Raw genomic sequence first — 13,943 nt, 5'->3', positions numbered from 1 at the left:
GAAAAATGATCTCAATGAGGTAATTAAAAAAAAAGGAGCGAGTTATATTGCAAAGAGTACTCATCAAAATAATTTAGTATCAGCCAAAAAATAGAAAAAAAATTGTGTCAATGGAACAAATTAGGTATAGAGAACTCAGATTGTACCTAGAGACAACCAAACACAGTAGCACAGTGTTCAATAAGCCCAAATACACCAGGTAAAGCCACAAGAGCCCCTAACTATTCCACAAAAACTACTGGACAAACTAGAAAGCAGTCTGGAAGAAATTAGGCTTAAACCAAACACTCCCCCCAAATATCACTATAAACTCTAAATGAGTATATGATTTAAACACAAGAGCTCTTAGAGTTAAAAAGTTAACTTTTGATTTCATTGGTATGGGTGGCTTTTAAGTTGCAGGGGTGGGGTAGTAATAACTGATTTCGGACAAAGTTAAAGCCAAAATGGATTTAATCAAAAGAGAAAAACAGGGAAACTACATTATGCCAGTCTTATCAATCAATATTGCTTTAGACTATTTAAAATAAGATAGCACAAGGTTGGAATATTGCTGTGGTGTAGGAAATGACGAATTGATAGACTTAGAAAAATACAGAAATACTTGGACTTATGAAGGAAGATGTTATCCACTTTCAGAGAAACAGAGGAAAAACAAATGTAGTAAATCTTATATAGATGTATGTTTATATATGGTGCAACTATACATATCTATCCATATGTATATAAATATATTCATATTTAACTGTTGCTTTCTTGGGGGAAGTAGAGGGGAGGAAAGGGGAAAAAAGAATAAAATTCAAAGTGCACAGCAGAGTGCACTTTTCAATACAGTGTGTATATTTATTTTATAGGCTTTCTCAAAATGGAAATTTGTTGTCATATTTTGATTTGTTTTATGTCCCACTATATATATGTATGGCGAAGTTTTTTTTTTCCTTTTTCCTTTTCTATTTTGTACTTAAGTTTTAAATAAATAAAATTTAATTTAAAAAAGAAATGGAAAAAATAAAATCTTAGAAAGTTGCCTAGAGCGTAGAGAGGCTAATTGTCTTGTCCCGAATCACAACCATTTTATCAAAACCTCTCCCACCAAAACAGGGACACTGATACATTGTTGGTGGAATTGTGAACACATCCAGCCATTCTGGAGAGCAATTTGGAACTATGCTCAAAAAGTTCTCAAACTGTGCATACCCTTTGATCCAGCAGTGTTTCTACTGGGCTTATATCCCAAAGAGATACTAAAGAAGGGAAAGGGACCTGTATGTGCCAAAATGTTTGTGGCAGCCCTGTTTGTAGTGGCTAGAAGCTGGAAAATGAATGGATGCCCATCAACTGGAGAATGGTTGAGTAAATTGTGGTACATGAATGTTATGGAATATTATTGTTCTGTAAGAAATGACCAACAGGATAAAGACAGAGAGGCTTGGAGAGACTTACATGAACTGATGCTGAGTGAAATGAGCAGAACCAGGAGATCATTATATACATCAACAACGACACTGTATGAGGATGTATTCTGATGGAAGTGGATTTCTTCGACAAAGAGAAGATCTAATTCAGTTTCAATTGATCAAGGATGGACAGAAGCAGCTACACCCAAAGAAAGAACACTGGGAAATGAATGTAAACTGTTTGCATTTTTGTTTTTCTTCCCGGGTTATTTCTACCTTCTGAATCCAATTCTCCCTGAGCAACAAGAGAACTGTTCGGTTCTGCACACATATATTGTATCTAGGATATAATGTAACCTATTCAACATATATATTGCCATCTGGGGGAGGGGGTGGAGGAAGGGAGGGGAAAAATCGGAACAGAAGTGAGTGCAAGGGATAATGTTGTAAAAAATTACCCTGGCATAGGTTCTGTCAATAAAAAGTTATTAAAAATTAAAAATAAAATAAAATAACTATAGACAAAAAAAAAATCTCTCCCACCATATCAAACAAATTTGAAGGGAAGAGAATATCACATGGAAAAAAAATGCTCCAAGTGACTACTGGTGAGACCAGTAACACCTCTGAGGTTCCACCTCACACCCATGAGACAGAAAGATAGATCAAATGGCTGAAGGGGCAAAGTGAGAAGAGGCACACACATACCCTGTTGGTCTCACCAGGAATTGGCCTGACCATTCTGAAAGGTAATTTGCTTTTTTTTTATTTTTCCAGAAAATCACTCAGTTGTACATACCCTTTGATAGGCAATGCCACTAAGCATAAACCTCAAAGAGATCAAAGGCAGGAGGGAAAGGTTCCATGTGTTCCAGAATCAAGACAATAGCCTTCATGTGGGTACTCATCACTTGGGAAATGGCTAAACATGTTGTGCTCTCTGGACAGAATGGAATATTTTATCATTAAGAAGTGATAAAAGGCCAAATTTAGAGAACCTTGGGCAGGCTTATGGGAACTGATGTTTAGTGAAGTGAGCAGAATCAGAAGCACTTTTAACTGAAAACATTTATTAAGTGCTTGCTGTATACAAAGCATTGGGGATATAACGAGAGAAGACAATACTCATGGAAGGTATTGAAGGGGGCAGCGGCAAAGCAGATACTGATGCCTCTTCTTCAATGGCAATGCCTCGGATCCGATTAGACATGTTTCTTATGTTGACTTATTTGACAGTGCCAGGCATTTAGGTAGGCAATACACTAGGTGAAAGCTAACTATGAATATTCCTTAATCACTCTTGGCCTATTCTTCTCCTTCTGGGACCACCTATGCTTTGCCAGGTAATGTTTTTATCTCAAAACATAGAAATGTCTATTAAATTAAAAAAAAACCCCTCAACTCTGGTATTTAAGCTTTGTTAGTTGGTTATTAGAAGATAAGCTTTACTAACATTTGTTGATGGATCCTCTTCAGGACTCTCTAGGGCCCTTCCAGTTTGGCCTCTGGAGGCTGCCACCTAGCCTAATTGGGGGGCCTATTGAGGAACTTTGAGGCAGGTTTAGGAGAAAAAGCACATCATTCTCCTGGGCTACCAACACCCCCCCCCCGCTAATTCAGTCTCTGGTATTTAGACAACTTGGAAAGACTCAAGAAGGCCTATCAATGTGAGTCCATGGCAGACTTCAAAAATTACTCGCTTCCCAGGCATCAGCAGAGACTGAGATTCACTTCCAGCCACAGTCCATTCACTCTGCTTGATCAGACTTACTTGCTACAAGAGAGCTTCCATTTGTTATGGGGACTAAATGAGATTAGGACATGGGTAAAATGCTTTGCAAAGCCTAAAAGGCTAGAACCATGTTAGCTATTATGATTGGAGTTGGTGGGTGGTGGGAAGGATGCCAAAGAGGCCCCAGGAAGCATTTTAAATAAGACACAGAAGAAAGCAAGAAGTCATTCAATTTTGTTACCATCATGTTACATTAAAAAAAAATACCAACCTGGACAGAAGGGAGGTTCAGCTTCACATGACACTGAAATATTGATATTTATTAAGTTCATGATAAAAAGTAGATGTTTTTAAAAAGAGAGAGAACAGGGTGTTTTAGAACTTTATGGACTTACTTTCAATCCACAGATCTGTGATTTCAGACTTCTCAAGGCGCTGAGGCTAAAAAAAATTCTCACTCTTGGGAGACAAGTCTTTCTGAGCTGGATCCCAGTGATATAGAACCTTCACAGGCCTCAGATCCAAGCCTCTCCAACCCAGCAGGCCCAGTGCCCCACTGGCTTAGCCATTGGGAGGCCCAGGCACTAGGAGAGGACTTGAGTGAAAGACAAATATAATTTGATGGAATTAATAGAGTGACAAAATTGGACTGATATGAGCAGCCCAGATTTGATTTGCTATTCATTTTACTCTTCAATACTTGAATTCATTCTAGAATTAATTTCATTAACTGACAAGACAGAAAGAACATAGTTTTTCTCCTACAAAGAAATACTTTTTTTCAGTCTCTGCCTTCCTCCCCTCCCCTGGCCAAGAACAAGGAGCAATTCTAACCTATGGAATGTCGGACATTTTTAGATGGTGTTCCACAGTAACCTAGCATGTATGTGCCCTAACGGGAACTAGGAAAATACCAGCAGGGTTATAACACGGTGTTTGTGGACAGGGGAGCCATTCTGGCATAAACCCCAAAAGGAAATGGTAATAGGCATGAGGCTTCGTCTGTGTGCCTCCTGGAGTGAGCAGGGAGACTATGCAGCAAAGACACTTGAACCCATGTAAGAGCTTCCAAGAGATCAGTAGGCATACTGGGGGTACAGGGAAGAGCTTAGTTTTGTTCAAATCTGTTCTGACTTGCCCCCCACTTCCCGTTGTCCCCCCCTGCCCCAAATCCCGCTCCTGACTTTGGTAACTCACTGCCTTCTCTGAGCCTGCTTCCAAATCTGCAGAATGAGGGAGGGAGCTGTACCAAATAATCTCCAAGGTCCCTTCTGAGGGGGAGGTTCTGTAATCCTTTCGAGCAAGTCACAATGAAGGCCAATGAGTATATTTGCTAAGAATCAGTTTGAGACTACTGTGCCACTGAACAATAGAGGGGAGGGGGCTACCTGTTGTAATTCAACCAATAAGTACTTATTATGTACCTTCTTCTCTGTGCCTGGCATCAAGCTAGGTGACAAGACACCGAGACAAAAATAGCCCCCACTTTGGAGTAGTTTACATGGTGTCTTGCTGGAGACACGTATATCAACAAATGTTTGCAAAATCATGGAGTATGAGGGGGCCAGAGAGAGGGTAGAGTTGATTTTTTGGACTCCAAGGGGAAGACGACATTGATCCCTATGAAATTCTGTCTAAGGAGGTACCAACAGCTGGGAGAGATCACAAATGGCTTCAAGAAGAAGATGGTTCTCAGGCTGGCCTTTTAAGTTTGCTAGAGGATTCTAAGAGGAATTGCAGCTGGTCAGGCAAGCCATCTGGTGGTACCCAGGCAGCTGGCTTTAGTACCCTCTGGCTCTGAGGCCCAGCTCTCACATTACAGTGCTCTCTGCCCTACCTCGATCTTGGCTCTGGAGAACTATGTGGGGTGGATTCTAGCTCATTTCTTGGGCTAAGAGTTTCCCAGAGCAATCATACATGAGTTAGTTAACACATGCAAATTTAACCACACAGGCCCTTTGGGACTTAGAAATGACTTAACCCCTGAGTTCTTTGAAGCACCAGCACAAAAGAAACTAATATATTGTCTGTAAATGAGGCATATATTTTGGGAGCCCTTAGAGTGAGTGAGCTTAGACTGCTTCACCGATTCAGGTTCAAGGTCCACTTTTGCATCCACTTCCTATCAAGACCTTAAGGGAATCCCCTCTGCACTCTGGACCTCAGTATCTTCATCTGTAAAATGAAGTGCTTAGACTGGCTTGTCTCTAGGTCCAGTCTAGCTCTAATACTATGTGATCTATGACAATCTATGACTTTTAAAAATTATGCAACTTAGAAAACTGCTATTTGAGGTCATTCTCCTAAGCTTTAAGAATTGGGTCAATCAACTAGTACAAAGACCTGGGGAGTAAAAGTTAACAAGTGGTTAAACTACAACATTTTTGTGGGGGGGGGCACTGAACTTGGAACCAGCCTCCCCCCCTCCATTTTCTTCCTATGGAGAATAGGGAGAGTGTTTATAGAACTGAGAGACCCAAGGAAAGCTGTGAAAAATGGGGATAGGAGACTATAAAAGTCTAGGGAAACTGATATGATTGACAAGAGGCAGTCTATCTGATCTCTGGAAAAGGGTGATCACCAAGGTGCAGTCTTTTATGCTGAGGCCACTTGGGCCAAGGGTCTAGAGCTAAAAAAGACCTCATTTTACAGGGAGGTACAGGAATTGACTCACTGGCACACAGGTGATTTGTAACAAAGCTGGGATGAAGCCAGCTTCTCTAACTCCAGAGACTCTGCCCTTGCTAATCAGAACCCTCAAACTTTTCTTTTGCTCACCTCCCTCTACAGCCACAAATTGGACATACTCTAGGCTTAATAAATATTAAAATTCATTCTGATGTCAATTGACAGATGGGCAGACAAGCATAAAAAAAGATCCACAATTGGGCACCAAATAAACCCACTGCTCAAAAAGAATGATTATTGATCACCAACTAGCTCTAGTTGCCCCACCCTTTGTTTTTGTGTGTGCTCAAGCTGTTAACCTAGCATATGACTTTGCTTAAACTTGAAGAAGGGGTCTAATTCTAGCTCACACAAGGGCTGAGCTGGGGACTTGCTGGGGACTTTCTAAGGTCAAACAACCTGGAGCTTGGTGATTGCAGCTGAGAAACCTGCCTCACTAGACCGAGGTATTTGGGTACTATCAAGAAAAGATGGGAATGAGAAAGAAGCCTTCTGAGAAACTTTCTAGCTCTGCGATTTTACAGTTTGGAAATAATTAGGAGTTCTTAAGAGTCCCAGTGTGTGTGGGGGGAAATAAAGGATTTCTACAGAATGTGCTCTTCAGACTTCAGTGAGGGGGAGAGGGGGGGGAATAACTCGTCTTCAAATGTTTCAAAGGATCGGCCTTGTTCTTAGCCCCAGAGGGCAGATAGAACTGCCATAAAATTAGCAAAAATACCAAGCAGAACATGCTGTCCACCTGGGAGTGGGGGGGGAGAGAGACTGAGTTCCAAGACAGTCAGTGTGCCAGGTACTGTGCTAAGCTTGGCAAGGGGAAGGAAAATTAGCTGATCAGTCAACAAACACCAAGTATTTATTAAGAGGTTTCCCAAGTTCAAAGATTGGGGACAAAAAGCAACAAGTTTCTTCCCTCAAAAAAGTGTCACCTGTGGAACATGCATCAGGCTGGACAAGGAGTCTGAAATTAATTTCAATTCAACAAACATATCAAATTATTAGATATTATTAGGAAATAATTATTTAATATTAATAATTTATAGCACTGTTATATAATATATAAATAAATAGCATAAATATTGATATATTATTATTAAATGATTTCATATCAATCATTTAATAATAAATTAAATAATACTAAGTTATGCTAATATTATTAAATCATATTTAGTATCGATAATTTGATAATTAATAGAATTATTGAATTATATTGTTATACTGTTATTTTTATTAAATAATTATTTAATATCAATAATTTAATAATAAATAGAATTATTAAATAATATTAAGCTATACTATTACTGTTACCAAATAATTATTTAATATCAATAATTTAATAATAAATAGAATAATTAAATACATTATGCCATATTATCATTGTTATTATATAATTATTTAATATCAATAATTTAATAATAGAATTGTTAAATAATATTAAGCTATATTATTAGGCTATATTATATAATATAGTATAAATAATATTATTTTATTATTAAGCTATAAATATTATTGTTACCAAATAATTATTTAATAATAAATAGAATTATTAAATAGTATTAAGCTATACTATTGTTGCCAAATAATTATTTAATATCAATAAGTTAATAATAAGTAGAATTATTAAATAATATTATGCTATACTATTATTGTTGAATAATTATTTAATATCAATAATTTATAAATAAAATCATTAAATAAAATAAATAAAATAATTAAATTATTAAGCATTATTAAATGACAGAGGTTGTTCAGTACCAATGGGGAGAAACAGTCCTTGCCTTCAGATACCCTTCCAATAGAATAGAGGTTACAACCTTCTACACAGATAAGTAAATACATACAAAGGAATCTGAAGAAAAAGATTGCTAATGGGGGGGGGAACCTCAGGAAAGGCTTGCTATAGCATGGTAGGACTAAACCTGGAAAGGCTCTCAGAGGTCGAGTAAATTTTTTTTTTTAATTTTTCCCTGTTTTTAACATGGGAAAACTGAGGCTCAGGGAAGTCAAGGGACTTGGACAAAGTCACCCTTTGCATCCCATGTCTAGAACTGAAAGAGACCTAGAAGTCGTCTAAATCTAATCCACTTTATTCATTTTACAGAAGAAAGTGAGGTCTGGGGATGTAAAAGAGATTAGCAAGGTGACACAGGTGATGAACTGAGCTTACAAGGAAGATGGGGCATTTAAATGGCAAGGGGCCGGGAGGGATGATTTATATGGAGGAGGGGGGTATGGCATCAGCAAGCCTTCCCAGATTCCAGTTTCGGAATTCTATAATTGTGAGATCGTTGGGATAAGAGGGAACAAACACGCAGTTGTAGAAGAGGAATCAAACTCTTTTAGTCAATAAATTGGGGAGAACAGTGGGCTCTCCAAGCACGAGGAAAGCTTCCAGAAACTTTCCCGCCTTGGAAATTTTGTTGGCAAGATCGGACTCTTGCACACTCCCACCCTGCAAACCGCTACCCCCGTTTTCAGGCAGTGAAGCCCTGCAAACTCTTAGTCAAGAAGAGCTTCTACCCAAACTCGCCCCTCCCCCTAAACAAAACAAAAATGCCTCTTGCCAGTAGAAGCAACCCTTTGCAAAATTTGCCGGCTAGAAAAGTCTTTTCCCCCCTCCCTCACCGCCCCCCCCCCGCCCGAAACTCTTGCATGCGCCCTCCCCAGTTGCGGACAGAAGTTACCTAGCACTCTCTCCTTGTAGTGTTACAGGTAACCACAGCGCCCTTATGCGCATCGAGCTGCCCCGCCCTGTCTCGTGCCGCCCCGCCCTGCCCCGCCCTGCCTCGTGCCATCTCGTGCGGCGCCTTCGTGCCTTCCCGCCTTCTTGTCGCGCGGCCCCCCCTCAGCCGTTCCGTTCCCCCCCCCCTCAGGAGAAATAGCTGTCTTGTAAACTTTTTATTCTTAAAACTCTTGGAGCAAATAATCACCACCAAAATCTAGCTCCCCATTTTCCAGGAGTCGCCCTCTTGCAGATAGGAATAGTCACCCCCAAATACATCTGCCTTAAATTCTCTAAGGTAATAGTTCCCAAACTCCCTCCCTAAACTCGCCCCCCCCCCAAAATCGCACCGACTCCGAAAAATATCCCGGAGCAGTCGCTTCCCAATTTTCTCATCCTACGAACTTATTGGGGGTAAAAGTACCTCCCCCAAAATCTCTCCGTCGTCATAAAACTCAAGCACAAGTAGCCTAGCCACCTCACTTTCCCGTTCTGTAAACTGCATAAGGCCAGAATAAGCCGTCCCCCGCAAGCCTGGAAAAACTTTCTTACAGAACCTTTGCAAGTCTCCCGTTGTCCTAAACCACTGGAACTAGAGTGGCCCGTCAACTCTCCCATCCCGCAAACTCCTTGGGGGAACGGTGGCTCTCCCCCAAACTCTCCCACTTGGAAAAATTTCCTGGGGAAAAATTTTCTTCCCCTCCAATTCTCTCACCTGGAAAACTCCTTAGTGCAAGAATACCCCCCCCAACTCTTCCGCCTCAAAAAACTCCTCGGGTAGCATCCCCCACTTTCCCGTCCTGCAAATCCTCGCGAAATAGCCCCCCCCAAAAGTTTTCTAGTCCCGTAAAAACTCGAGCCAAGAGTAACTTTACCCACGGCAAATTCTCATTGGCAATATTCTCCACTAAGTCTCCCACCCCGCAGGAGTAGCCCCCCCAAAAAAGTTCTGTGGGGCGGGAGCCCCTCCCACTATAAACTCTAAGGGGCAAGGACCACCCATCCCGGCAAACTTGAGCGCAACAAGGGATCTCAAGGGCCCCCCTAAGATTGGCTTCGGGCACTTTGGGCAGCATGAGGGGAACGCCCCCCCCCCGGCCCTCCCGGGCCCAAAACGGTGTCGCCTCAGAGGAGGCCGAGAGCCACGGGGAATGTGGAGCGGGAAGAGGGGCGCATGCGTATCTCGGGGCGCTGGAGCGGCCCACTCCCCACGCACCCGGGCCCGCGAGGCATCCAGCAGCGCCGGGCGCTCCGACACCTCACGGAGCCCAGGCCCCCCACTCGCGCCCCAACCCACTCTCGCCGCGCACGCGCAGCCACCCTGGCCCTTACCGGGTTCCAGCCGATCACGTCGTCGGTGGTCGAGTCGTCGACCAGAGTCCAGAGCTTGGCCAGGAAGCCCGGCACCACGGATGAAGCCCCCTCCATGACGCTCAGAGCCCGACCGGGATGAGGAGACAGAAGAAGCTGCGCAGCCGAAAGCTGAACTCCGACAACTGGGTAAGAAGCGCGAGGCTGTATAGGGCAAGCCAGCCTCTAGCCCCGCCCCACTCTTGAGGGGCGGAGTCCGGAGCCCGAAAAGGATCCCCGATTGGTAGCTGGACAGGACACGTTACCGCTGGGGCAGGGGGACACGTGACCTCGAGGCACGCGTGGGGGGGGGGAGCTAGGAAAGGGCAAGATGCTGAGGGGGGGAAGGGGGCGTGCCCTTGCCCTTGTTTTTTTGTGCTCTCTCGGGGGCGCCACCTGAATCCTTCAATCTTGTCCTGAAGACTTAACCCTTTGGTGGGTTTAGCAACCCCCCAGACCTCGACTTAAAGTACGAGTTATAACCTTGTGAATTGGGGCAAGCCTGTCATTTAGAGCTGCCGAGGGTCCTTGTAAATCCACCTCGTCCTATTACCTTACTTTTGTCGGGGAAAGAACGGGAGACGTTCGAGCTTGAAATGACTAGACCAAGATCACACAGGTTAGGCGCTATTCTGAAATTCTGAAAGCAGGACCTCCCCTCTCAGACCCATTATCGATAAAAGTTCATAAAACACAGTCTGCAGGGACCTTAGGGATCGTTTATCCAATGCACAAATCCTCCATCCTTTCCAGCCCACCTCCCTTTGCCTTGATTTCGGTAAACTTCAGGTCACCCCCATTCGATATAAATAAAATAGAGATCAAGTAATAGTAAGTGTTGACTCCGATGCCTGTTGATATAATCGGCATAGAATTGTGCAGTGATTTGCCAAATATTCCCACACCACTCTTCTCCCCCCCCCCCCACTTCATACATACTCCAGGTTCGGGACCTCGGATCTGCCCCAACCCTCCCTCTTTTTATGAAAGGGAAGGAATAAGAGAAAGGATATCAGAGCTAGAGGGTCTTTAGAACGGCGATTGATTTTAACTGTTCATCTCCCAGGTCACTCCTTCCCCTTCCCCTACCCCATCCTCACATGCTCTCTTTCCCAGCTTCCCTGGCTTCCTTCAAATCCTAAATAAAATCGCTCCTTTTGCAGGAAGCCTTCCCTCTGTTGATTATTTCCTATTCCTATTCCTGGTTTGCTTTGTAATATTTATTTGTTTGCATGTTGCTCCCCCCATGAGATTGTGCTCGGTCCGTAGTAGGCACATGATGCATCCATGTTTATTGACCGACTTGGTACTATCACAGTGTCTGGAGGTAGCCAGGCTTGACCCTAGGGTGGGGGGAAGAAGCTCCTGGCCTAGTTGGGAAGACCAAAAAACCATACCCAGGAGCTTAGCAGAATTAAAAAGACAGTGTCACATGCAAAACTGGAGTGTTGCAAACTGGGAGGGCGCTGGAGACCATCCAGTAGAGCAGCTTCGCCTAGCCCAGGGCTTCTTCAATTTTTTCTCCTCTTGACTCCTTTTCTCTGGACAAAGGATTCTGGGGATATGGGTTTGTAGAACAGACGTACAGATCAGATATTTGCTGATAAGAAATCATGAAGAAATTTATTTCAAACCAATTCTTTGTATACATTTCACCATTTGTTAAGAGGAAAGCAATTTTGTATCCTAATGAGTTGGCTAGATTTGTTATTTTTTACACAAAGTATTAAAACTTGCCAGAACAGTTCATTCCTTTTACTGTTGTCAAATTTTTCCAGGCTCTCCCCCCATATTGTTACACGATCCCACAGCAGGGTCTCCACCCACAGTTTTAAAAGCTTTGACTTAGGAGATGGATACAAGGTTAGTCCAAACCATTTTGTCTTCATGTCTTACCTTTGACAGTTTATAGGAGCTATGAGCCTGTGGGCAAGTCCCTTGAATCTCTCCATGTGGCAGCCAAATCAGTGGAGGGATTTCGATTCTGAGTTTCTACAGGGATAGAATCACAGATCTGGAACACAAAGAAAAAAGTGGAAAAGTTCAGGGAGATGATAGTCTCAGGGATACTTAAAGACCTTCTCTATGCCCTTTTTTCCTGAAATAATATTAGTAGTAACAATATAATATTGGTGTCTGCTTCTTTTCGACTCAGTGGACCGTACTCGTCTATGTGGTTTTCTTGGCAAAGATGCTGGAGTGTGTATTGCCATTTCCTTTGCCAGTGGTTTAAGACAAAAACAAACAAACAAATAAAAACAAAAACAAACCAAAACAAACAACAACAAAAACTCAAGTGACTTGCCTAAGGCCACACAACTAGTAAGTGTCTGAGGCTAGATTTGAACTCATTTATCTTGACTCCAGGTACAATTGCTCTATCTACTGAACCACCTAGCTGCTCCAGAAAGGATGGGATAAATAGCATGTATACAGTTCTTCAAAGTTTACAAAATGCTTGATACACATTATCTCATTTATCCTCTTAACAGCCCAGGAAAGTAGGTGCTATTATTAGTCCCATTATATAGGTGAAGAAATTGAGGCAGACAGAACTTGCTCAAGGTCACAGAACTGGTAACTGAATCTAAATTTTTGCATCCAGGCTTTCCTCACTCCAGAACCAGGGCTGGGAATTGCTGTTCGACTCCAATCACCTTGCTCCCTGACTTTCCTGCCCCAAACCTTCTTCTCAGGCCAGCACTCCTCTTTGGGTGTTCTCTTCCTATAGTAGAATATATGGCCCTTGAAGCAGGGACTGCCTTGCTTGCTTGCGTTGGGGGAGGAGAAGGCCGTGGATGTCCAGTCTCCCGATTCTGATGACCAGGGAACTTCCCCCAGCATCTTTCTCAATCTATCACATCCTCTCACCCTGTCCCCAGTGGAAAACCTTCCATCTCCCCATCACTTCTCTCTCTCTGACCAGTGAGGACAAAGGCAGAAATAAGCTGATTGAGGCCATTTCCACTGATCTTGTGATGAGGAGAGCCAAATACATACAGAGAGAGGACTGGGGGAACTGAGGGCGGATCATTACAGCGTTTTCACTCTTTGTTGTTGCTTGCATTTTGTTTTCTTTCTCTTTTTTCTGGTTTGATTTGATTTGTCACGTGCAGCAAGATAGTTGTATAAATGTGTGCATAGATTGGATTTAATATATATTTCTACCATGTTTAACATATATTGCATTACTTGCCACCTGGGAGCAGAGGGAAAAATTGGAACACAGGGTCCTGCAAGGGTTAATGTTGAAGAACTGTCCACACATATCTTTTGAAAAGTAAAAAGCTTTAATTTTAAAAAAGGAAAAAAAAAAAGAACAAGGGTATATTGTATATTTGTGTTTTTCCCCTAGATCTCCTGGAGATATTTCTAGGCCCTCTCTTATCTCAGTTAAATCCCCTGTGACTAAAAGAGCCTCCTTCTTTCTGCCTCTTGAGAGCCATCTTCTATCTGGGGTCCCCTCGAAGTACTCTTGCCCCTCATCTTCTCCTCTACCCCCCAATTCTTTGTGCTCCTCCTTTATCACATTTCTCTTAGCATTTTCTTTCCAGCTCTCCTTTGCGGTGGCCTTGCTCTATTTTGTATTAGTTGTTTCAAAACATTTAATCACAAAAGGTAGCAGAGATATGGAGTTATAAGCCTAGTGGACAGAGTACTGAGCTAGCACCCAGGAACACCAGAATTAGAATCTTGTCTCAAACACTTAATACTTGCATGACTTTGGACAAGTCATTTCACCTTGTTTGCCTCAGTTCCTCATCTGTGAAGTGGGAGTAATACTAACATCTACTTCCCAGGATTGTTGTGAGGGTCAAAGAAGATTGTTTTTATGCTTTTTAATGTTATGATTTAAGTTCATGATAAAAAGGGAAATCCAAAATCAAATAAAGCACAAAGTATTCTAGAGAGAAAAAAGCCAGAGGACAGCGAGGCAGAGGAGAGCAGTTGTGTGGAATCCAAGGGAGGTCAGGACCTAATTATAATTCCCATTTCCACAGCACTTTAAGGATTACAAAGTGCTTTTCTCAGGAGAATCCTGGGAGGTGGATAGTAG

The 13,943-nt window shown here is 42.4% G+C and overlaps 1 protein-coding gene across 1 annotated transcript in view; it reads right to left on the bottom strand.

The window, feature by feature from the left end:
* LOC100935262 (heat shock factor protein 3-like) overlaps nt 1-10,084 on the bottom strand; it is a 55,070-nt gene extending 44,986 nt beyond the window's left edge. Inside the window, exon 1 of the mRNA XM_031945044.1 lies at nt 9,869-10,084. Coding sequence (XP_031800904.1) covers nt 9,869-9,964 — 96 coding nt within the window. The 5' untranslated portion in view covers nt 9,965-10,084. The remainder of the gene's footprint in view (nt 1-9,868) is intronic.
* Nucleotides 10,085-13,943: the final 3,859 nt, after the last annotated feature.

The sequence above is a fragment of the Sarcophilus harrisii genome, chromosome X, assembly GCF_902635505.1.
Source record: "Sarcophilus harrisii chromosome X, mSarHar1.11, whole genome shotgun sequence".
Lineage (NCBI taxonomy): Eukaryota > Metazoa > Chordata > Mammalia > Dasyuromorphia > Dasyuridae > Sarcophilus > Sarcophilus harrisii.
Note: the sequence above shows the minus strand (reverse complement) of the source record. Positions and strands in the feature narration are given on the sequence as shown.